The sequence below is a fragment of the Phalacrocorax carbo genome, chromosome 1 (assembly GCF_963921805.1).
Source record: "Phalacrocorax carbo chromosome 1, bPhaCar2.1, whole genome shotgun sequence".
Lineage (NCBI taxonomy): Eukaryota > Metazoa > Chordata > Aves > Suliformes > Phalacrocoracidae > Phalacrocorax > Phalacrocorax carbo.
In genome coordinates, this window is record NC_087513.1 from 64,508,533 (window position 1) to 64,536,424 (window position 27,892).

A 27,892-nucleotide genomic window follows, 5' to 3' on the forward strand; every position below is an offset into this window, starting at 1 on the left:
AGGCTTCAGCAGGCCAGTGCTGTGGTTCTTGTAAGTCCTGGCAGGGAATCTTTCTGTAGTCCTCCTTAGCTGCTTGATTTCTTCAAAACACCAACTTCGGAGTGTACCAGGAGAGCATCTGAACATGCACATGGGCATCCCTTAGCAATGAGAGTTTTCATACTGTTTGTCTGGGTTGTCTGGTTGCTCTGGTTGTCCCTCTTGGAGCTGTATGGTTGTGGTGTTGTCTAGTAATAGGAAGCTTTATTTATAATGATGTAGTATGAAAAGTCCTGTGAAGTTTTTATTCCTGCAGCTACAGCTCTGTGTGTATGGCCTCTACCTTACCAACAAAAAAGCCATGAATACAAATTTCTACACATCGAAAAAGGCTGTTTCTCAACATCAACATGTATCTCTATTAATTCCTTGAACTTTTAAAAATGGGATTGCATCAGGATCAGACAAATCATCTACTTAAATAAAAATGGCTAGAGCATTAAACCTTTAAAAGCATATCAGATTGTCGCTGCTTTTATTTAATATTTTCATTTTAGGTGGGGAATATGCGGGTTGAATTACTATTAACATGGGCATCTAGTCTAAATCTGCTTCCATGTTCTGTCCTGACCTTTCCTGACTGGTTTAACAAATCCTGTCGAAAGGGGAATAGCTTTAACTGCTGCTACATGAGCCAGAAATTGGAGCAATGTAGACAGGGTGAGGAGATTGATCTCTTCTACTCCTTCCTCCACCTCCCACTCACCAGGCAACTGAAAAAATACCACATACAGTGGTTACACTGAAAGCTGGATGGTCCATTTAAATTTCTGGCATCTTCATCTGTTTGCAGGCTTTTCTGAGTGTGGCTGGCTGACCCCATAAAGCTCAAACTGGAGGCTTGTGTAACTGGATCTTTTTGTGGAACAGAGCTATTGGGTCCTTCTGTAAAATGGTCTAGTGGGCTCCTTTTACAAAATACTAACCTACTGGACCTTTTGAAGTGTTGTTATATATTTTTATTGCAATATTGGAAAAATGAAGATGACTGGTGGTGGGGAAAAGATGGACAGCTGCTCTTTCCAAGAGAGTTATTTCTCCATATTGTCCTATGCCTGAATTCCCAGTGTGTGCATGCTATCAACTTGCTACCATTACAGGACAGGTACAGTTCAGCTTATGGAAATCCCAGGAATGCTGAGTTACCATTTGGCATTAGTGCCAACCATGCTCATTTCGACTCTTGCTGAAGACCAGATCTTCCTGAGACATCTGGAACAGCAACTTGTCAGTAGATTAAGAGCAGTGATTTCAATCCCTTGCTGTTTTTGCACTCCTAACAATTTTCTGGGGAAATCTGCAAACACTGCAAACTTGAGCTTACTTCATGTTCTTTAGTTTCCTTTGTTGCCTTTTGCAGATCTTGCAACCAGAAAAAAAAAAGATAGAGGAGGGGTTGCTCAGCAGTTCTGAAAAACTGATTATTTTAGTTTTGGCATGTCTAAGTCTTTGTATCGGTTCTGCATAAGATATGGTCATTGTGAGCCTTGATTTATAAACTCTTCTAGTTCATAGAATTTTGCTGCAGTCTTTGGAGAAGAATAGTGATAATACCTCCATGTGTGCATATACATTATGAATATGAAGCCATCTTAGAAGGATGTTGGAGTGTTTTACACCCGAACCATTTGTTCTTGTATGTTAATTTAACGAATAAAAACTCCCTGTGCTTTTTATGAGCTTTTATTTTTTGATGGAAGCTTAAGATACTCCATGGTAACCTGCTGAATATCAGGTACCACTTTCAGTTCATTGGGGTAACATCAGTCCAATGCTAGATCCTCTCCCGTAGTGATGCATGTCCTGAGAACTTGGTTTTGTTTCTTTTAATGATGCTGAATTTCAGTGGCATGAGGTCAGTACCGTTGCCTGCAGCCAACTCCAGCCCTCGCAGGAAGCAGCAGTTTCAGGATCACTTCTTCTCTTCCTGTATCACACATTTGTTGGTGTACCTTACGCAACAGTTTTCTGTGTAAAATCCGCCACAAGTTTCAAATTCCTCAAGAGTCCCATAGCTTTTCACTCTCCCTCCCTCCCATTCCAGATGGTCTGTAGCAGATGCTCATCCGAACTGTTCTGCAGCCAACGGCACCGTATTAAAAACTGAGCTATATTTAATACTCATACACACGTGCACACACACATATACATATCTCTGTATATATAGCCTTAACTGGCTCTGGAGTTATGCATTGCTGATAAGCAGTACAAGGTTCCCCCAGTTAGTTTTCTGGCTGTGTACCTGTGTTTCCCTAGAACTCAACTGACTCATTTTAGCTCTGGGAGTGTGTTTTCCCTCCTCAGGTGCTCTCTGCTTGAGCTGCATAATGCGGGGGACTGTGCCAGCTTGGTGCTTGGCAGGCAGGGTTTTGCGTGGCCGCGCACCACAGATGGCTTACAGGCTGCAGGGTAGAAACCACAAATGCAAATTGTGCTTTCTGAGCTCCTGAGCTTGCTCTTTACCCCTCAGTAGCCCTCAAAGCCTAACTAAAGTGGCTGTGTGAGTGTCTGTCTCCCTCCCGGCCTCTGTGCGGTGTCCGGCACCATGCCTTGCAGCAAGGGGCTCCCTCTAGGTCCCAGGTCTCTTCGGCATTTTTATGATGCTGATAATCTCAGCACCGTGTATGATGCAATCTTCCACGCCATTACCCTTGAAATCCCTCATGATAGGGAGAGTATTGCTTTGTTATTGCCCTTAGACATGGGGAATCGAGAGGTGAAGGGCACCTTTGCGCCAGGGGATGAGAGGCCAGGGCTGCTCAGGCAGCGTGGGACAGCACATGGCGCGTTTGGCTTCTGACCGGCCCTCTAACTTCGTGGCCACATTTCTTTCCTTACCAATGTTAACAGAGCCTGGAAAAAAACACTTTCCCACCCCCCCACTCCCCTTCTTTTAAGCTCTGGGGTACCGGTCACACAAGCAGGGGCCAAGAGGGCCACTGGAGGCTTGGGGATTGCGCTGTCTAGGTGCAGGGACAGGCATCCATGAGCGGGCCCGTGTCCCTTCCCGTGCGTGCATGCATGCACCCAGGCTAAGCCTCTCCCTCCCTTCTCAGCCAGCTCCCCGGGTACCCAGTTGCCTCTCAATAGCTTGAGTAGATCTTGGCTGTGGCTTGCAGGGGTCTGAGTTAGTGTTGGCCAGGATAGCGCGAATGAGTGATTACGTGTGCCTGTGCTTATGCAATGTCTGAAACTTCCCTCCGCCCGTCTCTATCCCCAGGACGCTGGCAAGCTTTTTTGGCAGTCTCGGGAGAGTCGTCTTCCACAACGCACAGTGCACTCGCTCAATATATCCAACTAATTAAATTGCAGTGCCGCAAGTGAAAGCGGCTTTGTTTGCGCATTAGCGTTTGAGGGATGTGGGCTAGGAAGATGCTGTGCAGGGGTGCGCATGTATGTGTTGGCTGGAGGCATTGGCTAGAGCGCCTTTCTGCCTGTCGTGCCAGAAACTTGTGTTGCCTTGTGGGATTATTCTTGTAATTAATCTTGAAAACAGGATGAAAATCCACCTTTCCTTTTTAAATGCTCCCTCTTCTTCCTTTCTGTTACCTGTTTGCTTTTAATGTTTTTCCTTATCAAAGTAAATTAGAAAAAGGAAGCTTTTTTCTAACATAAGAGCCCAAGTTGCCTTGTTCTCTCCGTTTGAATGGGGTTGCATATTACGTGCTTGTGTTTGTACTCCTTCTCAGGTTTAAAGCAAGAATGAAGTAACTTGCCTCTGATATCTCTGCTATGGGCAGCCTTCCGCTGCTGCAAACCTGGCATTTGGAAAGGATGGTAGGCCAGGGAGGGGATGCCCAGACACATGCAGCTTTGCTAACTAGGAGACATTGTAAGAGACTTGGAAATGAGTAACAGCTAAATGACTTCTTTTGAAGTCAATCCCTCCACGTGGAAGCTCCCTTTTAACTCCCACATGCACTCCTGCATTCCCCTTGCCTGGGAATCTCCCATCACCACTGAAATCAGCAATCTATTGGATGTGGTTTGTTTGGAAATTAAATGTGGACTCTGAAAATGATCACGACACTGCGTGTTTGTGAATCTTCACAGTTTGTTGCAGGCATTTGCTTGTGGTTTGGCACGACTGCAGTTGCCCCTCTGTTCCTGAGAAACAGATCGGTATCAAAAGGATAGGGAATGGTTTGCATGCGTGGATGTTGCTGGGTGTTTGTGTTTTCAATCTCTTTCAGAAACCCTGAAGTACGATGCAAGCCTGCCAAATTTTTCCTCTCTGACCCTCTCCCAGCTTTCTGTTGAGATGTAGCTCTTGGGGTAATGACAAGCGGTAGGAGCTCCCTCTCCCAGCCAGTGTTAGGGTGTCCGCAGCCCTCACCAGCCCAGCTGGGGCACAGGGAGGAAAGCTGACTCACTCGTGCAGTAGGGCTCAAGAACCCAGCCTTAAAAATAAATGAAGGGAAAAGGCTTTCAATGGGCTAGTGCTGCAGGATGTGCCAGCCTCTTGAAGTTTACAGAGTGCTGTGTTTGGAGCTTGCTTGTGAGCGGGTGGATTGTGTCTAACACGAGCAACCTTTGGTCTTAAACCTAGGCTCTTGAACTGTGTTCTCCAGCTGCCTTCCTGATAAGGATATCGGGTTATCTAGAATGCAGGAATGAAAAGCAGCATCAGCAGGTTTCCCAACTCCGTGTTTGTATCGGGTTCTCCAGAAGCTGCTGCCACTCTACTAAACAGACTTATTTTGCTGCAACAAGGCCAAAGGAAACAATTAATGATGAATTAGTTTAGCCTTATGTAAATCATGGGCTATAAAACTTCTCCAGATTGTTTCCTGTTTGAGTTCCTGCATATCTTTGTAAGGAAACCTGCAGTCCTCAATTACAAATGGCTTGGGTCGAAGAATTCACACTGTTCCTTCATGATTGATTGTTCTCCCTCTTTTTTAGTATTGTGTCCCTTTATAACCACAGTGAATGGATCTGGCTTCAGTTTGTAATCTTAGCTGCAAGCTGGTAGAGCCGTTCTGTAAGTCTTATTCCCTGTTTCAGTACTTAAAGAAAGTTCATGTTCTGCATTCGTTTCCTCTTTGACAAGCTGAATACATTGGTTTCTTCTTTTGTTATTTGCTTTTATTTTGAGGCAGGATCTCCAGCTTTGCAGTGATTCTTGTGATTCTCTGAACTTTCTCCAGTTGTTCAACAGCCTTTTTTTTTAATTTGGCGATATAGGATTGGAGCCTGCCTGTGGCCAGTAGCAGCTGTGCCTGCCATAAGCATGGAGAAAACGCTTCACAACCCTCTGTCTTCTGAAGTCTTCAAACCTGTGTACTCTGGGTTGTGCAGGGGACGCAGACTTGTGCAATTGGCATGAGGCTGTAGTGCAAAACTGCAGCTGCGAATTGAGCCTTACAAGGCGACTTGTTTTAAATACAAAGCCTCATTTAAGAAAAAAAGCAACAACCCCACCACCACCACTAAATAAAGAAAAAAGGCAAGATTTACCATTACCTCCCTGCTGTTCTTCAGTTGTGTAAGCCCAGCACTGGCCCCGCAGCATGGGATGGCTGTGCAAGGGTCCCCAGTGCTGGGCTGCTCCTGGGACTGTGTGAGACCCCAGTGCTCCGGCCAAGGGGCTCCAACTGGGGAGCAGTGGAGGGGTCTGTCGCCCTTGGAGTGTGAGCACACATCTATCTGCAGCAGTTCCTCCCCAGGCCCTCCTTCATGCACCCAGCAGTGTGGTACCTGTCCCACAGATGGTCCTTCAGCCACATCTCTCCCACGGTCTCAAGTCCTTTTTGAGATCTCTGCTTCTGATTATCAGTCACCCAAGCATGACTTGGGGCATTTTGTTTGCAGCAATAAGATTTTTTTTTTAACTTCAACTTTATTTAGAACATGTCACTTGTTTATGGCTACTTACCAAGTACTCTGTGTTTTGGTTTTGTGACCTGACCTTTTTATTGCTCGCTGCTCCTGCTGATGCTGTGTTACCTGCAAACTCCAGTGGTGGTGACCTTTCCTCTCAGGTCATTGATAAGATATTAGAGTCTGGGGCCAAGAACCGATTGCTGTGGGAACCCACTGAAAACGTGTGGTGCAATCAGCTGATTTGTGTTTTGCATCTGGAGATTTCTTATTTCTGTATTACGCTGAACGTGGCCTGTTGACTTCGTATCACTCTGGCTCCATTTTGTATAGCACCAAGCCAGTTGCCTTATGAGTGACAAGGTGTATTAAGCTTGTAATATTATTACAAAAAGAGATAAAATTTGAGAACCTAGATTATCAGTTATTGTGGAATTACAAGCATAGGTTAGATTTCTCTCCCTTTTATTCTTGGACTCTAACTACTCTCTTCCCTTCTCTGTTTCTTTCTTCAGTCAGGAATGAACAGTAGGTAGGTTGACTTGCTGTTACTTTGGTTGCCTTGTTTACACGTAAATATTTTCATATTATTTTTTCCAGTTCATCACTATTGTCTCATACTGAAAATAGTTTTAAGAGCTCCTTAGAAGCTCTGTTCAGATTTTTCAGATGGAGGTTTTCTAGGTCTGCTAATTAAAATGGCCAGCTTTGAGTAGCTGTTGTTTTTATATTCTCTTCCATTATTGTTGAGATGAAAATCATTTCATTACCATCCTGTGGGATGGCTGTATCATCTGTTCTCATATAAAAAACAGTAATTCAGAACCGCCCCCTCCCAGGAATATTCAATTAAACATTTTGATCTTCCTCCCTCCCCCCCAGTAACTGCAGCCAAGTGATGGCCTGATCTATAATTAACATTCTTCTGGGTACTGACAAACTCAGAAGCAATGTTTTTTCCCTCTCAATTGCACTTTCTGTTAACTCTTTCTTGTTTTCTAGGTTCTGATTTATGTTAATTCTCATTAATTTTTCCTTTCTTCCAGTAGCCCAAATATGTAATACTTAGAAGTTTCTATGGTAAGCAGGGTTGTTTGCACAGTGTGGCTTTCTCTTCACCTGCCATGGTGAGATGTCAGGGGTTTTGTTTTTGGTTTTTAGGCATGTGCTGAAACATTCATAAATGATTTACAATCAACATTGATGCTTCCTTGGTTAAAGACCTTCTCTCAGGTTCTCTTCGTCCTCTGTTTTATGAGGGTGGCTTGAAGAGCTTGACCATCTCTTTAGGACTGCAGAGCATGTGCTGGAGGATATGGTTGTTGCAGGAGAAGGGTAGGGCTGTGCTGCCCAGTGTTGTGCTGGCACGGCTCCCACAGCAGCATGCCTCTCTCTCACTGACTCGGGGATGCAGGAATCTAGTGCCAGCCTTTACTGAGTCTCCTTTCGTTCTTGAACCTGCCTTTCAGTTGGGGAAGAATAAATGAAGGTAAGCCCATGGCACGCATGAGAACGACCACTTTAGGATGGGCAGTTTTAAATGGTGGGGCACAAAAGTCAGTGACACTTGGCAAAAATACACAACTGGGGATTGAGAGGAAGTTCTTGCACAACCTTAGTATGCTGCTTATCTTTCTCAGGTTTATTTTATCCCTTTCCAAGCCTTGTGACTTTCCCTCCCCTTCCTGTGGCTTTCTGTCTGCACCCTTATTCTTCTGGATCTGCTCCTACAGGGTCTTCACCTATGGCTTATGGCTTCCTGCCCGATTCCCCTGATCTTATTTAGGTCCTGCAAGGTGATGAGTAGCTTAGGCCTCTTTCACCTGGTTGGGAGCAAAAGTCTGGAAATGAAAGGTACAGATGGGGGGATGCTCTGAATGGGGGAGGGCTAGCTAATGGAGCTGAAATGCCTGTTCACAGCCAAATGAAAGCAGAGCAGGTTTGAAAGCCTCCCGTGTATTACGAGGACCCATGAGGGGAGAGAGCCAGCACAAATATTACTAAATAAGCTGTTCTACTAGTCCCTGCATTTCTGGAAAGAAGCGTAGAGGACAACTAAACACACAGCTTTGGTTTTTTGTTTTGGTTTTTGTTTTTAAGACCTTATCTTATGTTACAGATGTTTCCATCTACTGCTGTTTTGGGTCCTGAACCTTAATCCAGTACTGTTCCTTTTTTTTTTTTTTTTAAAAAAAAAAAGTTGACTGAAGTAATGTTTTCTGGCACTGTGACAAAAGACTTGTCATGGGAAATTGGAATACCAGCTCTCAAGTATGGGTTGCCTTAAATTAATTTGTCTAGACGAATGCTACACATACTTTTGAGTATGTATTTGATCTTGTTCACATCCTGTCTCCTTGTTTCCTTTCTCTCTACAGCTTTCAGTAGAACTTCAAACCTAAACGGGTCTGCCTTTGACATGAGTGAAAACCAAGTGACCCCCACTGCTCTTGTGGGTGGTGTAAAATTAAATGCATCTTTCTTCAGAGGGAGGGTGCCAAAGTACCAGTGCTGATGGAGGTACTGGTCCATACAAAATGAGATGCCAAAACGATTTCTGTGGGGTTTTCTGCAGAATCAAGGCTGTACAAGTGCAATGTGGGCATCTTGAAGTATCCATCTTGTGGTATTGAGGACCACTGGAGGTGGCTTCAAAACGCAAAGCTTTTTGCTGTGGGATGGGTTTGGACAGGGCTGCTCATCCAAAGCAGCTTTAGCGTCACAGCTTCAAGTACAACGTAGAGACATTCTTCCCTGTTGTTGTCATCAACAAATACTATTGCTTTGCTCTTCTTTACCTTCCTGGGTTGGTAGCTGGTTTGACATGAAGCATGCTGCAAAGTTGCAAGCTGGAAACATTTTGACAGGTTTGGGATGGGAAGGCTTTGATTATACCCGCTGTTGGCAAAGTATCAGCTCTGTATGCATCCACGGTTTCAGGCGTAGTGCAAATTTATGGAAAGGATGAGAGGTATGTCAGATCAAAACCCAGGATGTTTCTACTGAAAACAAGATGTAGGACTTCTTTACTGGAAAGGGGTTCTTTCATGTAGTCATTTGTTCCACACTCTGGTGAGATCACAGGCTGGAACAGGATTTGACATCAAACTGACTTTTTTAGTGTGTGGTACTTAATATGTAACGCTCAGCAATAGAAGCACTGAACACAAAGTCCTGCTAGTGTTGTTCCTCTTTCTGCCCTGATAGTAGATATTTATCTGATAGAGGGGGCAGCAGTCTCTGCCGGGCAGGGTCTAGAACCCGTGGCAGCTGAGGTCATTGCTAGCCAAAGGCTACTGATCCTTGAGCTCTGAATCAGGCAGGGGAGTTCATCTCCTGGGTAAGGTGATATGACCTATGGATTTCTTCACATTTGTTTTGCAAAACTACTCTGTGTTTTTTTTTCTCCTTCCCTTGTGCTCAGGCACCTCTGTCTTGAGTTATAGGGTTATGTGTGTGCGGTGTGTTTTCTTCTTTTTAAAACTTTACATGCATCTGCAATCTTAACCATTATGTCTATGAATATTAGGCAGCATTTATAAAAGCTAAGTCATGTTTTTTATAATCCACTCAGGGAGTCTGCGTTTAGGTACTTGAAGAGATAGTCTGACTCTTCAAAAATTAAGAGTGCTTAAATAAACATTTAGGAGCTTAAGTTTGTCCTTTCTTTTCAAGCCTCAGCTTCGCTGCTTCTACTCTTAAAAAACAAACACACAAAAAAACCAGCAGAACCACCCCTCTGGTACTAAAAATAAATCTGTAAAACAAAACCTACTGACTCTTTAGTGAAATAAAATGCCCAATCTCTCCTTGAGCTGCCAATAATGATTGTAAAGCCTTACTTATTTTATAATAACAAGACAGCTTTAATTAAAGAGCTGACTTTTGATGGGTGATGTGTAGGCTTGCAGCCAGTGTTAGGAAAAAGAAGGAACGATCGCTCCTGCAAGCTGCAACCCCGCCATTTAAACTTTGCAGCCATTAAAGAAGTAACATTGGTGAAGATGCGATTTTTATTTTAAATGTCAAGTGTCCTGTCAGTCAGGAGTGGCAAGCCAGAGCATGCAGCAAGCACTGCTGACAGAGCAGGAGTTGTTTCCTTCTGACGCTGCTCAGACTAATTTAAGATCCTCCTTTGAAAGATACTGGTTTGGTCCTCAGGGGGGAGGCTGTTGTGAACACTTTAAACATGAAACATCTGAGCTGCAGAGCATCTGTGTTCTGCAGGAGGCCTCCTGCACTGATGGGAACCTAGATGAGAAATTACGATTTTGCCGGGCTCTCCTAACGGCATTGCGGTACGGCGTGCCTGTGGGGACGGTTATGTTTTGGGAGGTTGTGCCCATGGGCAGAGGCTGGCAGCTTCAAGTGTTGCTTAACATGTGGGAACTGTGATGAGACCTTGCAGGTTGAGCAGATGAGTGAACTGTCACTGGCCTGCAGGGCAGGTTACACCATTTCTCTTTTAAGTAACAGTCCCTGAATTGCATGGTGCCAGTCATCCTTGTGGGAGAGGGTTTTGTCTCCTTGTAGGCCTGACTCTTCTGAATTCTCTCCATGGTTATCCTTTCCTCCTTCCTGTTATATCTGTAAAGTCATCTGGGAGTTGGACTTGATGATCCTTATGGGTCCTTTCCAACCTGAGATATCCTATGATCTCTAAAGTGGATGCAAGACTAGTGGATTCTGTTTTAAACTCAGGAATCATGATGGCTGTGCCTTTTACAAAGGGCTTATCTGTGCCCTTCAACAAGGGATGCTGTTGCTTTCTTCCCCTCCCATTTCCATGGTGAGGGAAGATGGCAAAAGAAACCAAGTGCAGTGCACCCAAATGTTGTAAAATGCTGCTATAATGTTAAGATCTATCTGCATGCATTGAAGAAGAAACTGGAGTAACTGTTTTCTTTCAGAAGTGGCCATAAATTAAACCAGCTCTGCAATAACAAAATGTGTTGTCCTTGCTGCCGAGCTCTTGGGCAGAAAGCAGGACCATAAATGCCCACTGGTGAACTCTAAAATTTGTACACAAAGGTTCCAACTTCTCTTGAAAACTTTCTTTCACTGCTTATTTTCTGGCTAAACACTTGGTAGTTACCCAGAAGACACCAGTTAGATGTAAAACTTGTGGTAAATCAAGTTCCGTCCAAAGAGCCTGTAGGTGTACCTGGGGCGTAACCGAGCAGATTAGTATTATCTCACAGCAAATATTTATGACTGACATTGTATGCCTGGAGCATAGCTGGGGCGAAACACCCCCACACCGAACAAAAAACCAACTGCATTTGTTCTTTTCTTCACTAGATAGTTTTAAAAAACATAAACTGATTCCCTGAAGTATTTTGCCTGAGTGCCAAAAATTATCAGACACGAATGACTAAGCTTTGGAAGCTGAGCTACCTTTTCTGTCTAGGGTGAGTCACAGTGGCTGGAGGTGGCAGGGGGAGGCTTGCCCCTACACTTGGTGGTTTGGAGACTTGTGAAGGGCAGACCTGTCAGTCAGGCTTGTCTTGCAGCCTCTGCAATCACTGATGGTAAAGAATTATGACCCTGCTGCTCACTGGGTGAAGAGAAGGGCATGGGGAGAAGTGATGGAGAGTTTCATTTTTCTGTGGTTCAGCTGCTCAATCTGGCAGCCTAAGGGCTGACTTATGAGGCAAATGAAGTGCATACCCACGAGCCTGCTGTAAGAGGCACAAGAAATAAGAAGAGAAAAAAAAAGTAGCCGAGACAAAAGAATGAATTCAGCTGACCTGAGAGCATAATCCAGACGCTTGCCTGCAACACAGAATTAATAATGTGTTTTGAGGTCTCAGCCAGGGACCCAGATGGGGGGAGCCTTGTGGAAGGGCTTCCAGCTCGCTGACTCACCGCTCTAGAGCTCTGGCCCCCGTGACTCACACCCCTCTCTGATTTTGGCAGTTTTGGGGAGAGGGTGGGAAAGAGCAAAATATGAGCCCAGCCTATTGAAAAGTTAGACTAGATCCAAGAACTCTGCACTGGGGGAAAGGCAGGGGAATGTGAGGAGGATTTTCCTATTTCATATGACTCCCAAGAGGCTTGAGCTAGGAGTGAGCAATAGCATCCTTTTCTCTGCAGACAGTGGGCTTAAGAAACACTGAACTTCACAGTTGTTTCTCACTCTTGCCTCAACTGCACAAGGGCTTCTTTTTTTTTTTCTTTCAACCCATACTTAGTCCTAGTTATTATAGAGTTTAATTTTTGTTTTAATTCTCTTTTTAAAACCAAAATACTTTTTTTGGTGGGGAGGGGTGTTAAGGAAAGTGAAAGAATATTTTGGAACAAGGAAAGGCAAAGGAGTAAACATGGTTGTTGAAAAGTCCCCCTATTAGTTAAAAATAAATACATCTCTGTTGGTTATGGGTAGGAAATACTTGAGTGTTTGCAATAGAAGTGTGTGCATGCATGTGTGCATAATGTGGTGGATTATAAGATTTGCTCAGCATGAACTTCAGCATTTCCAACTGTGTAACCTGAGCAAGTTGGGAAGATGTGCAGATTTAATTACCATGTAAATCTATTAGCTCTGAATTTCCTGGCATTTGTTTTGCTGATGACACAACCTGGATGTTATTCAGTTAGTGGATTTTTTTAATCCGTCCAAATTATTTTTTTTTAATGCTTAAAATGATTAATTGCTGGTGTGAGACTCCAAACGTTCATATCTGCTGTTATGGTAGATCTCTTTGCTGTTTTCAAATACCAATTTCATGTTACTTTTCATATCCTCTTGCAAATGAGGCAATTTCAGTGTAGTTAATGACTAGACAGTGAAGAATTTTATAATAGAGTAAAATAATTGAGCAACTATTTCTCTGTGTCCCGGTTTTGATTTTTACACTGTAGAAGATAAACACCTAGAAGTCTGAGGTTCCCTCTGTTTGCCCTTGGTGGGTAAATAAGCCAGGGTGGCATAGATCTCTCTACTGTGTTATCAGCATGTTTTAGGCATGACTTGGAGGACTGTTTACAGTCCTCAGTCTCTCTGTTCTCTGCTATGGCTGCATCTAAGACTTTTTCCCTGCCATCAGAAAGCTCTTCCTGATGAAGAAAGGAACGTTTCCTCCTTTCTTCCTTTAATCTAAAAGCTATTGTGGTTCTTCATCAGGATGAGAGGAAGGATCTCTGTGTCCTGTTTAAGAGTGAGTGGTTAGATGTGCTTGCAGCTGCAACTCAATACTGTGGTCTCTCCAAGGGGTCTCTTGGCAAATCAGATTTCTGCCATTTCAGGTGTGGTTGCATTACTTTTTTTCAAATATTCACTGACAAATACAGTTGGTTCCCCCTCACCCAAGTTAATGCATACCAAAGGTAAGCACCCTGGTATATCAAACTGTATAGGGTACGGCCTTCTGCTCTTCCACTCTCTCAACTGGGGGGATGTTAGTGAATGCCTCTGTGGGGTTGCTGTTGTCTCCTTCAGCCCCTATCTTTGGAATCACTCTTAGAGAAAAATACTATATTGCTGCCAGGCTGTCCTTCATTTCTCATCCTTGTAAGAGCAATGCAGAAGGAGCCTGGATCTGTGCGTCATAACAGTGACGTATCGATGCACCCCGTGCCAGTAGAGGAGCTTTTCCATTCCCTGCAGGGCATATGTGAATGAATTGCAGAGGTGAGGCTCCAGGGGGTCCATCAGTATCTCTTCTCAAAGCTGACAAAGATGGGTACCACGTGAGACAAGCTATGGGTGAGTTTGGAGAAGAGTGAGTGGTGGCTGGCTTCTCTGCTGCAAATGTAAAGGATTTCTAGAAAGCGAAGAAGTTGAGAGAAGTGATGTACCTGAAAATCTGCAGAATTTGTGTTTGAATCTCTGAAAACTAACTGATGCCAAAGTGCGAGTGAGTACTGAGAACAGTTGTCCTGGTTATTGGAAGCTGGCGCACGCTGACACCTCCTGTTCATTGCCAACAAACTTGAAACGGGAATGCCAACAGTACCACCAGCAACATGTCTGGGAAGAAAACACCTGCCATGAGGAGGCTTTTTAACCTGTGCCCAGGGGTTTAACCTTGGGATTGCGCATGCAGAAAATCACGGACTTCTGTGCTGCCTTGTCATTGGTAGACTTGTGTGCAGCCGTCTCTAGGCATGGTTCTTCATTAGCTAAAAAAGGCAGGTCTCTGCTCCAAGCCCTTATGAGTGAATGCTGCGGTTGCAATCCCAGGTGGAGCTGATTGCAAGGTGTGTGTGATGCCTTTTACAGCTCTTGCTGTGCAGTCGAGTTTAGAGCTCAACCCATGGAGCCTGACCAGCATGTATGTTCCATCTTTAACAACTGGCACCTTGCCTGGATGCCCCAGAGCTTGAAGCTTTTTGTTAGCAGCTGTGACTCCTACTCAGATCTCCTCAGCTACCATATAAGCAGCTGCCAAATGTCTGTGAAATGTGTGCTTGGTTACTTGAAGATGAGTTGGTATCTCCATGTAGCCGTGCTTCTTGATCTGTTTGATGCTGTTAACTAGAAATGCTGCTGTCTTTTGTGATATTTCATGCTTTATCTCCTGCACACCTTTGTTCATGCAGACCACAAAAGAGCTGCTGAAGAAATTATTCCTTTTTTTCTCTGTTATCTTAATATGAGGGGAAATTAGGTGGGGTGGTAGAATTCATGCCTGTGGTGCACGTTTACTTCCCCATGGATGGGGGATGGTTTGTGGCCTCCCCTCTCTTCCCTCTTTCCTCATTTTCTCAAGTAGTGCTGCCTTGTACATTACATGTACTCTGGATTCCTTTGATACAGAAGTGAGGGTGCAGTCCTTGCACCCTACCCCCTATTACTGCTGCTAAGGCCTTACAAGGGATAAATTATCAGGCAGCTTTGTACCTGTGGGTAGACGGTGGGCTTCATTTTTACCCCATGGGTGCTTGTTGGGTAGAAGGGATGTTCCCACCTGGGCAGTTCCTCTCGTGGAGGGAAGGTTGATCCCTCCAGAATGGGGAGACCTCAGGGCCAGCCAGGAGGGAGCCATTAACTCCTAGGGGGGGAATATCTTGAATTGGTGGGTGGTTGTCACCCCAGCGCGTTGCATATAGGCTGGCTTGCCCTGGGCTGCTTGGAGAGCAGGGCTTGTTTCGCAGTGTGCCCGTGCGCTGCTGCTGCTGCAGCTCCCCTCTGGGGTGGCTCTGCTGGAAAGGGTGGATCGTGCTGCTACAGTCAGTGTGTGGGACTTGCAGCTGACACAGTGCATTCTCCAGGCTCAGCAAAGCCTGTCACTTGTTTAATTATTTAAATATAGTTACAAAGTGTTGTTTGGGGCTCTGGATTTCTCTTCATTCCTTTTTTAGTGAGTTCTTAGAAAATCTTTTTTCTGAACATGACTATTTCATTTTTAGTCAAGATAAAGTCACGTCTTTAGGCAACTGGGGCTCTCGTCTGGCTTCAGGTCATCTGGCAGAGAAGTCAGCACTGCCACGCACGTAGCAAAACCTGAGTCTGTTTTACTTCAGAGATGATCATTTGATCAGGCAAGAAAGAAAAAAACCCCTTGTCCCTTAGGCAGAGCTGGAGAAAAGGACCTTTGTCTGGCTGGAACAGGCAGATGCTGTGGAGAGCTGCAGCCTGAGGCCCAGCTGGTCTGCAGCCAAATGCTACTTTCAAAGAGCTATCCAAAAATCCACCGCACACCTGGATGTAAGAGCTCTCCTCTGTTTGCTTACCATGGGGTGATGTCTGTAGGTGTTTTGTGTTCCCCAAAAGCACCCCGGTTATAGGCGGGGGCAAATGTCCAACCAGATAGGTGGTGAAACTCCGTGGGGCTGCAACTTACTTTCTCTCTGTAAACAGGAGCACTGCTGTTTTGTTTATCTTTTCAAGGTTCTGGGGGAAGGGGAAGCAAAAGATAAGGTTACATCTGTCCTAAATTCATGACTTTTTACAGATTTTAATATCCCAGCTGAACACATCTCTTTGCTATGTAGAGAGAATAGTTTAATAATTCAAGCAGACTCCTTGTACAAACACATGTCTGCAATTAGTGCTGTGGCTGCCAGTGGGGTGTGAGGATAGCAGGGAGCTGGCAATGGAGCTGTCTAGAGAGGTATTAAAAACAAAAAAAAGAAGTAAAAAAGGCACATTTAAATGCAAGTGCTGTTTTATCTTTTTTTTTTTTTTTAAAGGTGAACTCTGGGTGAAAGGTCCCAAGCTGAAAGCCACAGACAAAGAATTTCTTTTGCAAGCAAATACATACAGAGGTTCTAAGGGTAAAATTCTCAGTTTCCTCCCTAAATTGCCCTTTCCTGTCCCTGAGTGCAGGGGTGGTTGCTGCCATATCAGAACTGAGGGTTATTCTGCGGCCTTCCAGCTCTGGAAGTGGCTGGTGATGGCTAAGGTGCATGCGGAAGCAGGTCGGGGAGTGTGGAGAGGAGGAGGAGGAGGAGGGTTGGCAACAGGAGAACGTGCTTCGAGAAGGCAGAGGGAGCAGCTTAGATGTAGGTGGCGTTTTCGAGGAGCTGAAGGCCTAACTGCTCCCAGATGGTTACTGCTGTAGCTGCTGCTCAGATGCCTTTTGTTTTTCAATTTTCTAGGCAAATGGCGCCACTTTCAATGAGACAATTGTTTTCTTAAGGAAGAAAAAAAATTAAAGCGAGCTTGCTTTAAGCGTTCGTTGTAGTAGAGATTTGTATAACATATGAAAAATTCCTGTAAATCAAGTGGTGGTGGTTTTTGTAATCGCTGAGCGAGGAGAAGTCCAGAGCCCTAAAATTGTCTGTTCCCTGAGTTCAGTAGCTGTGCAGCCTGACCCGTGACAATTGTTTGAGGCTTCTTTGTTGACTGGTATTCAAAGTTATACCACAGACCATTAAAAATAAGACTAAAAATCATAATGAAGCTAGTGAATCATTTAAAAAACAGATTGACTATTTATTTGCTCTCAGGCAATTCTGTTGTAAATGCAGATTCTTCTTTTCCTCACATCTTCCTGCTTTGCAGCTGCATGTGAAAAGGAGAAAGCACAAATGATGAACATGTTGAACATGTTGAAGGTCCTCTTCTCTGTTTTTGGGAAGTTGAATGTTTGTTTCCTTCTTTGCTTTTCCTGAAGCAGTTTTAGGAAAATTCCCCATTCAGAAATAATAATAATAATAATAATAATAATAATAATAATAATAATAATAATAATAATAATAATAATAATATTAATATCTAATGTACCTACTTTAATCAAATGGAAGAAGTAAAATAACATTTGACATTAATTTCTCCCATATCAAAGCAGTAATAGACAGAAGGCTAATAGAAATCTTTATTTGTGAATTTGCCAAAAATAGCCGAGTAGCTTGTGGTCATTTTGTCTTTTACTTGAGTCTGTTAAATTAGAACATGTAAATGGTGTCAGACTAAGTCGACACTTAGGTATGATATTTTCAAGGATGACATCCTCAGATTGGATGACGCTGATGATGAAGTAGCTGTTTGTAGAAACCAGGGTGCAAATATTGTAGCAGCCTTATTTCAGCATCTGCTAGTCATCAGGCAGAATAATGCATGCAAGAATTAGAAAGAGGGAAATGTTCTAGCCAGCTTTAGGAAAATATACAAACAAATATAATTGACTCTAGCCGTTAGCCTGAATGAAAAGAAGTGTGTGGACTGTGGGGAAAAAATGTCCCTAAAAAAGGCACTGCTTTTTTATAGGTTCATCCTTGACTTCCTTTGTGGTTAGGAAATGTTTCTGTCCCTTTTTTATACTTTAATGGCTGTCTACCCTGTTTTACTCAGTGTCTTTATTGATGCACGAGGGTGATCAGCTAGTCTTGAGCATCCTTTTTCTTTCTTTCTTTGTGTAGTGGGGAACTGTAGTTTATACATTTATCCTTGCAGATGTTGGGAGGCTGCCCTGGATGTGAAGTGCTAGCGAGTCCTTGGATATCAATATTAAAATAAACAAAGTTTTCTATAAGGTGGTTGTGATCTTTTGCTGAGTCATCTGAGAGTTTGTTTAGTAGTGTTATCATTTACAGTAAGTAAATATGAGGCTACAAATCTGCTTTGGCATTTGTAAAGGCTTTACTTTAGCTAGCTTGCTAATCCAGCATAGCAACTGTGGGCCTCTGTTTATTGCCTTATGTTTAGTAAATATTTTCCTTTCCTCAGTGTCAGTCAGAATTGAGTGAAGCCTTATTAATTTTGAAAGAAGGCACAGTTGGCATTCGTGAGCGTCTTGGAAGACGCGCTCGAACTTCCAGGGGACTCTATGAGGGTCGGCTGTGCTCAGTGTTTTCTAGAATCAGGCTTCAAGGCCACAGGTGCTGCGGGAGCTGTGAAATGTGCATACATGGGGGGTGTGAGCACACCACTTCCCTCATGGGTTTATACAATATTGACTTGTTTAATTCTTAATTTAGCCTACAGGAAGCTGAATCTTGAATTTCAGTGTTTGTTTCTGCAGGAGAGGGCAAGATGAGGAGCCAAGATCGATATTACTTGTAAAAACAGAGCAAATCAAACGGACTTAGACTTTTGTAGGATCATGCCCTGATCAACAGACTCCTATATAAGATGGTAAATAATGCTTGATTGTCTGGAAAAGGTCGTTACAATTCATTGGACAAATATTTTTTTGTACAAAAAAATAATTCTTTGTGTGAATGAGATGAGCAGGGATGGTTTCTTGCAGTGCAGTTTCTTGGTCTGTCAAAGATGTAGTCTTCTGACCTTGGAAACAAAACCAAGAAGAGATGCAGAGTTTTTGGCTATTGATGGGAAGTGCATTGGAGTCTCAAGGAAGTAGATCATGGGGTTTGGTTTGTGCTCATTTTGAATAAGAAACAAACACAAAGCTATCCTACTACATATAGCCTTAACATGCACTGTCAGCGTAATGAATTCAGTGAAATAGATAAAGTGGTAATTAGTACTGGCTGTCAGGAGCTTTAGTTCTGGGGCCTAGAAGCTGGATATGGGCTCTAGCCCTAGGTGGAATGCAACTTCTAAAATAGATACATAAATCAGCCAGAAAACCCATTTTATTGCAAATGTGTTAATTGCTTGGTTAGTGGGGACATGCATGGACCTGTTTTCCTAGAGCGCTCTGTATGTTCTGCACAGCTAAAATAGTCATATGTGGGTCAGAATCAATGTCTGAGTGTTTCCTTTCTCATCTCTGCTTCAGTGAATATTAACCCAATATATTCTATTCCATGCATAAAGTGTTCTTGTGATAAATGCTGCAGGATCTTTCACGCAGTCTGGGTGAAATGTGCTTTCCCATTTTTGGTGGCTTGCTGTAGTGAGTACCTTTGGCAGGGGAAGGAGGCTGCTTCAGGACGTGACTACCATGCTTCTATTTTCTGTTTACGTTGCAAGTTAATCACAGGCTCTTCTGTTGTAATGTATGCCTCTGAGAGGACTTTTGTTCTAGTTGTGGCTCTTCAGCTTGAAGTAGCGATTGGTGGAGGAGATTGTTAGGCAGGGCTGGTAGATCCTGCTGCTGACTGGCACAGATGCCCAGTGCAGATATTGGAATTGTTCTGATCAATGCTCTCCTGTTGTTGGTGTGACAGACAGGCAAGGAGATAAACTTTTCCCTCCTTTTTTATCTCCACAGCACTTCACAGAGTTCCTGGATGAATTTTCACCTGATGTCCTAGGCCAGCTCTTGAATGATCCCTTCTTGTCTGAGAAGAATGAAATAATGGAGGTGGAACTGTCTCCGGCATCCCCAGCGCCCCTCATCCAGGCAGAACACAGCTACTCCCTCTGTGGGGACTCCCGACCCCAGTCTCCCTTGACCCACATCTCGACCGATGACAACTTCAACGAAGGTAGTAATCACTGAGCCCTTGTTCATTTCTCGTGATGATGCAGTAATGACATGTTCCTGGTAGGGTGATGATGCACTAAGGGTGCTAATAGATATATCTACAATGAAAATCACAGAAGGGATTTGTTTAAGTCTGGAGGCATTGTGAATAAAGAACATAGACAGGGAAATTGTACTCAGCAGAAGTTACTAACTTTGCACTGTAAACATTTTGAATTAGAAGTAAAGTGCCCATCAAAAAGAAGTAGGAGAATACACTTGTTTCCATATATCTGAATCTGTAGCTGTTGAAGATAAATGGAGACTGATAAACTAAATGAGTCAAATGAGGCACCACCATGAAGTCTGGGTAAGAGTGAGGTGGGTTTTGTTTGGTCTTCTGGAGAAAAAGCAAAGGGGATATTTTATTGCTGTCTGTGGCTATCTGATGAAAGGGTGCAGAGAAGACAAAGCTGTACTCCTCTGAGATACACAGTGATAGCACAAGAGGTAATCGTTGCAAATTGCAAGAAAGGAAATTCCAGTTGGGTGTTAGAGAAATAATTTTCAACATGAGAGTGGGTCAGATGTCCAAAAGTTCGTCAAAGCTGAGCTAGGCAAAGTCCTGAGCAACCTGATCCAAATTGGCTATACTCTGACTGAGGAGTTGGGCAAGATGGTCAAATCTTTATCTTTAATTCAGCAGTTATAAACACCTAGAGGGGAAAAAGGGGAAATGCAGGAATGGTGGCAGGAAGAGATCCGACCTGCTTGTTCTGGAGTGAAGATGCCTGCTAGCAGGAAGGGGAGTTCAAGGTAAAAGCTAGCGGTTGGCAGAAGAGCGAGGCCATGAGTGTCTGGTAACTACTAGGAATAAACACCATGGCAGACTTTCACTCCTAGTAATTGGCTTATGTCTTCAACATTAGCTTTACAGTGAAAAGCAGTAGGGTACTAAGCTGCATCACAATAAAAGGGAGAGAGATTAGTGCTTATGTCTAAGCATTAACAAGCTAAGCTGTTAATGAAGATGCACCAGGGCATGAGTTTTCAAAAGCTGACAGTTTTGCAGTCCAAAATGCTCTCTTAAAACAAGGTGTGGTCTGCTAGAGATTTCACAGGAGGACAACTAATAAAACCTGTGAGAGGGCTTTTCAATGTGAGACAGGGTTTTTGGAGATGATCTGGAAACATCATCTACATGAAGCCTTCCCATTTGATATTTCTTAACTGTTTTATGTGAATATTTTTAAATTAATACATACAGGAAATATTAATTGTGGCAGGAGAAACGAGCACAAGAAACTCTGGAAACCAAGCTTTTCTGGAAGTTAATATGGAGAAGCTGCAAACTAGGCTAAAAGTGAGGGTAGTTTCCTTTGGGGAAAAATCCTGAAGAAATTCATACTGCTGAGACCACTGGGTAATTAATAGAGCTCTAGTCAAATGATGTTTTAAAAAGCCAAGGAACATTAACAAGTGGGTTTAAAAATAGAAAATGAATGGAAAGCATTTCATCTTCTGTTCACTCTGCGGTGTTTCATAAGAGAGGAGGAGGTGGAGGAGTTGTTCTCAGTGTTCAGGATTTTATTTAATCTTAACCCTGGAATCATGCTCGTGACCTTTCAATACACATTGACTTCAAAACAGTGAAGCTGAGAGAAATATTAGAGGAAATTGCAGAATTACAGTTAACATGGCTGGCTGATAGGTATTCAGAGGCATCACCCTGACGATTTTTCAGTCCTTGAGTTCATGAGAGCAGGACAGGGGGATTTTGTGGGTGGTAATACTGCAGGGTTTGACACTGGAGATTGGAAGCATCTCCATTGTTGGACAGTGGCAGTACACAGCGCTCCTGACAACTCCAGTGAATGCCAATCCCCTTGGTGGAGTAAGGGGACAGATACTGGGAGCACCAGTGTCCTTTTGGGGAGCAGGAGGTACATGGTGTGGAGAGGGAGGATCATGTGCTCCAACATGATCTCCCACTGCTGGGAAACTGGGAGTGGTTTTGTGGAGTGGCAGGGGCTGTGAAACAACGTTGGCTGAGGGACTTATAGAAAGAACGTGCAAAAAAATTACATTGTCCAAGTAACCACCCACTGGGCAGATATGGTGAGCTTTTACAGCTGTCATGTTGTTATGGTTTAGTGCCAGTCAGCAACCAAGCACCACGCAGCCACTTGCACACTCCCCCCTGGTGGGACAGGGGAGAGAATCGGAAGAGTAAAAGTGAGGCAACTCATGGTTTAAGATAAAGACAGTTTAATAGGTAAAGAAAAAGCTGCATGCGGAAGCAAAGCAAACCAAGGAATTCATTCACTCTTTCCCATGGGCAGGCAGGTGTTCAGCCATCCCCAGGAAAGCAGGGCTCCATCACATGTGACAGTTACCTGGGAAGACAAACACCATTACTCCAAACGTCCCCCCCGCCGCCTTCTTCCCCCAGCTTTATATACTGAGGGTGACGTCGTATGGTGTGGAATATCCCTTTGGTCAGCTGGGGTCAGCTGTCCTGGCTGTGTCCCCTCCCAGCTTCTTGTGCACCTGGCAGAGCATGGGGAGCTGAAAAAGTCCTTGACCAGTGTAAGTGCTACTTCGCAACAACTAAAATATCTCCACATTATCACCACTGTTTCCAGCACAAATCCAAAACGTAGTCCCATACTAGCTACTACGAAGAAATTTAACTCTATCCCAGCTGAAACCAGGACAAATGTTTTCATGGTTTGTCCATGGCGAGGCTTCATGATCCTGTAAGACCCTGCTCTGCAGGACTGGGAGTAGAAATAGGCTAGTGACGAAGCTCACGTATGAGACTTGCATGTGTGTGCACATGTGCTATGGACACATATACTGTGGACCTGTGTGGCTGCGGTCAGCAGCAGTGTGAGGAGGAGGAGGATGGCACAGAGCATCTGGGTCTGCATGCCATTCCAGAGCTTCTCCCTTAGCTCTAGAGGACTAAAGGCCAGGTGTTGTGCACAAACCATGTGGCAAACAGGCTTTGTTCTCATTTTGCCGTGAAGTCAATAACGCTATGTTTCTTCTTTGTAATTACAAAGACTGCTCTTAGCAGTTGTCCTGGCAATGGGCGCTGGCAGGTTGTCTCGCAGGGTGTGCAGAAATGCCATCCCTTCCTAGGCCAGTGGGTATTTATGGGCAGACAAAGCCAGGGGAAGTGCGAGGAGGGGAGAAACCCAGGATTTTCTAAGGCCGGGCCCCTTCGCCTGTATGGCTAGATAACGTGTACTTGGAAGTGGTGCCTGTTACACACCTTATTGTCGCCATTACGCCAGCAGTTGCTCTGTTAGTGTGACCTGGAGCTGCAAAGTCCTTTCAGCAAAGGCAGCTTTCCAGGTGCCACGTGCTAGCGTATGTTGAGGTGCAAGGTGGCTCCCTGTGTCACTTCTAACTTGGTGCATGTTAATTGTGTAACGCTAATCGGCTGCTCAGCCCTTGGGTGCCGTTTCTGTGCCAGGAGCAGGCAGGTGGCTGCCAAGCCCTGTGCTGGTCCAGTTGTGCACTGCCAGAGGGGGTGGCTTGTACCACATAGGTCTGGTCTGGTGTCCTAATGGGAAACATACCTGCCTGCCTTTAAAAATACCCGTAAAAAATGATGTTTGTTTCTGTAGCGACAGGCCTATTGGAGATGGCGGGGAGGCAGGAATGACAGCTGGGGGTGTGTGGCCTGTCCTGGGGCAGGGTCCTGCCATCTGCATGGGCCCAGGGTGACCCCAGCCTTCGGTCCCAGCACCGCGGCGCTGGGGCCACTGTGCTGACACTGCTCCGGCCCCACGTCGTGTTGCTCCACGACCTGCTTTTCTGCCCTCCTCCTTCAGTCTGTGCCAGCCTGTTGGAGGAGGGAATTGGATTTTGGGAGTTGTCTCCATCTGGTTCAATGGCACCCAACGCCTGCAGCGGTTTTCATCTACATATTCACAACTGTGGGGTCCCAGAGCCCCAAAGTACGGGGAGGCTGGGAAGAAGGCCCATCTTGTTTGGCACCTGACCTTCAAGGCAGGTTTAAGCCATTCAATATCTATTTCCATCTTCCGGTTTTCCCCCCACCAAGTCTCCAACAACCTTACTGAAAATGTTATTTAATGTTTCCTTTCAGCTATTACAGTGGAGTGAATGATCACTCTGACTCCATAAGCACCTTCTTGCCCACTGCTGCAGGGGAGCAATTAACTTCTGCTGTGAGCCATTCTCGTTGGCTGCTACTTGGTCGTTAACAGTAATTTCTACAATCACTAAATTGACATATTAATGTATTTGTAAATCTTACATAAAGTTGTTTTTTTTAAAGTGCTAGAAGTGTAAAACCTGGCAAACTCAGAAGCCTGGGTTTAACTCTTCCAAGAAGTCCTGTTGACCTCAAGGTGAGAACATGTTTAAGTGCCCATAAGATCAAGGTTCCAACATCATTTTTTTCCCAGTTATTTGCTCCTGTGCCTTCACTGTATTGGGGCTATTTCCACAGCATGGTGCAGAAGAACTTTTCTGAACACTCACAGCTTGTTGCTAGTGTGGGGTCCCTGAAGGTGTCAGTCACTAAATCTCCAGTTTATAAAAGCATTGGCAAGAGTAACTATTTTAAAGCAGATGTGTGCAAGATGTCTGGCATTTAGTTGTTTAGTTTTCCTCCCCCTGAGAATCTATTCTTATATTCAATTTTGCATAAACTTTTAAGACTAAAGATAGTAGAGAGAGATTTATAGGCCTGACCTGCTTGCTTGCAGCTGGCTCACCATGAGCTTTTGTTTGCCTGAACTGGTGAATAAAGCATCTGGCCTGGGGACGGCTCCAGGCTGTAACATGAAAAAGGAGGCTGCGTCCTGTATACCGATGATCCACACCAGTTGTGCTGCCACCTCTCTCACAGCAGGTTTCTGCTTTCTAGCTGTGAGCTTTTGAGACAACTGCAGAGCGTCTGTGGAGGAGCACAGTGGGTAGTTGTGAAGTGGAAAACGCTTCTTGGAAGGAAATGAGGAGGCTGAGAATAGGGCTGATGGATAAAGGAGACTTCTTGCTGTGTATCAGGGCCTTTTGGGGCACAGATTTGCTTCTGAGAGTTGTAAACAGGGAAAAAAGCTTTATTTTCTATTATGAAATAGATTTCTCTCTCTCATATATATATTATATATGTATGTAAAAAATACTCTATTACGGTTGGTGCGTGTCTGTGTTCAGTTTTCTAGTCTCTGCAGCCTTTTGGAAAGGGAGGGTTGTGGGTCAGCCAGCCAGGAGCAAGCCAAGACCCGAGTTTCAGCAGGGACTATGGTTAGCCTCCTATGTGACTTGAGATGCGAGTGTAGGATCCTTCCCTGCCTCTCATGCTTCATCTTGTCAGCTGTAGGCACAAACTTTAGGATAGTGGCTGCCCCTTGTTTTGGACGTGTGAGATCCGTAGGTGAGAACCAAATACAAGTAATAGTGAGGGGCTGGTGTGCCACAGGAACGCGGAGGCAGAGGCTGCAGCATCTGCATGGGGCTCTCCATCCTCTGGGATCCGCTCAAGCGGTGGGGGTGGTTCATAGTGGGTGTGTGTTCAGTTTTTGTGTGTGTTCTTTACTTTGCCAGCCTGGCAGGGCAGAGACAGTGGACAGCGACTAGTCATTTGTATGGTTTCTCTCCTCAAATTGTGGCCAGGTGGCTGGGTGCGTTCCTTTCCCTGTCCCCTGAGGGCTCTGCTTTTGAGACTAGTCTTCGTCCCCACCTGCCCCTCCTGCTCTTGCTTTTCTGCTCAGGAATGCTTTGAAGTTACTTTTGGATTTGAAGCAGCTTGCCTTGGCTAAAGGTTTGACAGAGTGATTGCAGAAATGGTATGTTTCTGTTTTTCACTTAGCTGTGCCAAAAACTGGGGCTGGCCCCAGAATATAACCTGTATTGTTATTGGGTTTTTTTTCTGCTGAGGTTATGTTTTCCTGTAATGTGCTTTTAAACCTTAAATTTTCTTTTTAAACTTCAACTTGTCTCCCTACATGGTTTGAAAAAGGAACCCAAAACAAACAAGAAACCCAAAACAAACAAACCCCCCCAAATCATTTTATAATGGCTCCCACTTGTCCAGTCCAAACAGCCCTTCAACGATAAATCCAGGCCTCATCTCAGGCAGCACTTTGTACAGGAAGATGCTTGCTTATGTATGGAGTCCACAAGCAGTAATCAGTGTCATGTACTGTCTCTTCATGTAGAGAGATCTGTGGACTTGAGGTTCAGGGTGGTCTTCATACATTTTATAGGTATACATATGTACAGACACATGGAATATATGCGTGTGTATATATAAATCATAATATATTCATTATGTATTATAGATTATATTATATATACTTTTTTTCTGTAGGCTATATATAGAGAAGTGCATTGTCTTGCTTCTGTCTATTTTTCTCCAAGTACTGAATCAATGAAATCTGAATAATGAAAATAGAACCTCCTCTGCCCTGACTTTAAAGAAAATGGAACTGGACAAAGAAATTTACTTACGTTTTGAAAAGATGCTGTTAGAGCCATACTGATAATTTTTGCGAGTACATTCCAATGCAGCTTTTTTTCTTGTGTGTGTTTTTTATTTTTGTGTGTTTATTTAAGAAATGGGGAGGAAGCCATTTGTTGGTGATAGCCTGTATTTGAATGACTTCTATGTGGAAGGGTAGCAGTCAGTCCTTGTCAGCTTCTGCAGTTTTAAAGGGTGAGAAGACTTTTGAACTTTTATGTGTCCAAGGTCCTAAATCTCAGTAGGTTATTCCAAGTAAAGCCTGTAGCTTCAGCAGCAGTGTGTCTGAAAAATGTCAGTTTTGATTTAGAGATGGGCATTTTGGTGGTTACTTATGCTTACTGTTAATAATTGACAACTTTATTTGCAGTCAGACCTCCTTTAGCTTCCAGTTGTACCTATGAGATCTCTTTATGGCCTTTTTCCCTGCTGGAATAAAGAACCATCTGCTCACAGAACTCTCTTTCTGCAGGTGTTTGTAGGTTGTGATTAAATTCCCTCTTGATTTCTGCTTGGATACAGCTTAAATAAACTGCATTTCTTTGGTGTTTCCCTGTATGGGATATCTTCTGGACACTGAGCTATTCTTGCAGTTCCTTCCTAAACAAAGGAACATTTTTGGTTCCTTTTCAAAACTCTGTGTAAAGTGACTGCAGGAGCTGATTTCTCAGGAATAGTTCCCCTAATGATGAATATTAGGGGAATACTCCTCCCACATCCAGTCCTGCTGTTTTTGAAACCAGTGATCTCATTCTCCTTTAAATGTAGTGTTGCACTGGGAGTTGACACTCAGTTATTTGCTGCAAGCATTGAGTCCTTTTAATGTGCGTCAAAGCCTGATTGCTGCTGTAATATGGACATGCCTTCACAACATCCGTGTGGGGAGGAAAATTCAGAAGGGTGAGAGAGAACTGTTTTATTTGAACACAGTACTTCTCTGGACAATTTTCACATACCTTAAAAAAACCCAAACAACAACAAAACAACAACAAAAAAACCCCCTCACATAGTCTTTTACAGGACATTTAATAGTATCCAGTGTTAGGGCTGTAAATCCAGGATACTGCCTCAGTCTGTGCCTCACTCCTGTGTACATAAAGGGTGATGCTATAAAAATAACATTTTTCTACCCCTAAGCAAAATAATTAAAAACATGATGGACTGTATCCTAGCTGGCAGCTATGCTTGTGTGAAGTCTTAGCCTGAAGAGAGGTTAAAGCAGAACCTGTAACCCCAAGACATCTCTTGTCTCTTTTTAAGTGACAAGATGATTCTCATTGAAAACTGTCAAATTCCCACTGGAAAGAGGGTATTGACCCTGATTCATTTAAGTATGGGAGAAACAATGTGTCCTTGTTTCTATCTTAATAACTTTTATAGTGATGCAAACAATCTGTAGGTTTTAGATGGACTGTGCCACTCAAAGGGGGGATGCAGGTACAACTGGTGATCCTTTGTTAGAAGAAAAGCACTTCTGCTGTGTGTGGCTCGGTGACTGTGTATCACTGACACTCATCTTTGCCCATTTATTTAATTTTCCCTTCCTGGCACTTTAAAAAGGACCCCAATGTTTGGTCGTCAAACAGTATCCCCTTTGTCAAGGCCGTTTCGAGGTCTTCGGTTTCATTATTTGCAGTGGGAGTGTGTGTGCATGCTGGGAGGGGGAAATGCCATCTGGAAAATCTCTAAGAGAAACTGTTTGTCGATGAATGTGGGCTCTCACCTCACGGAGGAGAAGGGGGGTAGGAGCAGTGGCGTTGGA

General features: G+C 44.0%; 1 protein-coding gene across 4 annotated transcripts in view; it reads left to right on the plus strand.

Annotated features, from left to right (window-relative positions):
- Nucleotides 1-27,892, plus strand: part of CREB3L2 (cAMP responsive element binding protein 3 like 2) — an 83,476-nt gene that overhangs the window by 23,789 nt on the left and 31,795 nt on the right. For 2 of the 4 annotated variants that reach the window (XM_064457386.1, XM_064457394.1), the window contains exon 2: nt 19,431-19,647. In XM_064457386.1, coding sequence (XP_064313456.1) covers nt 19,431-19,647 — 217 coding nt within the window. Of the gene's footprint in view, nt 1-7,168; nt 7,352-18,294; nt 18,386-19,430; nt 19,648-27,892 lie in introns of those variants that run through there. The other 2 variants (XM_064457401.1, XM_064457409.1) reach the window with 2 other exon arrangements.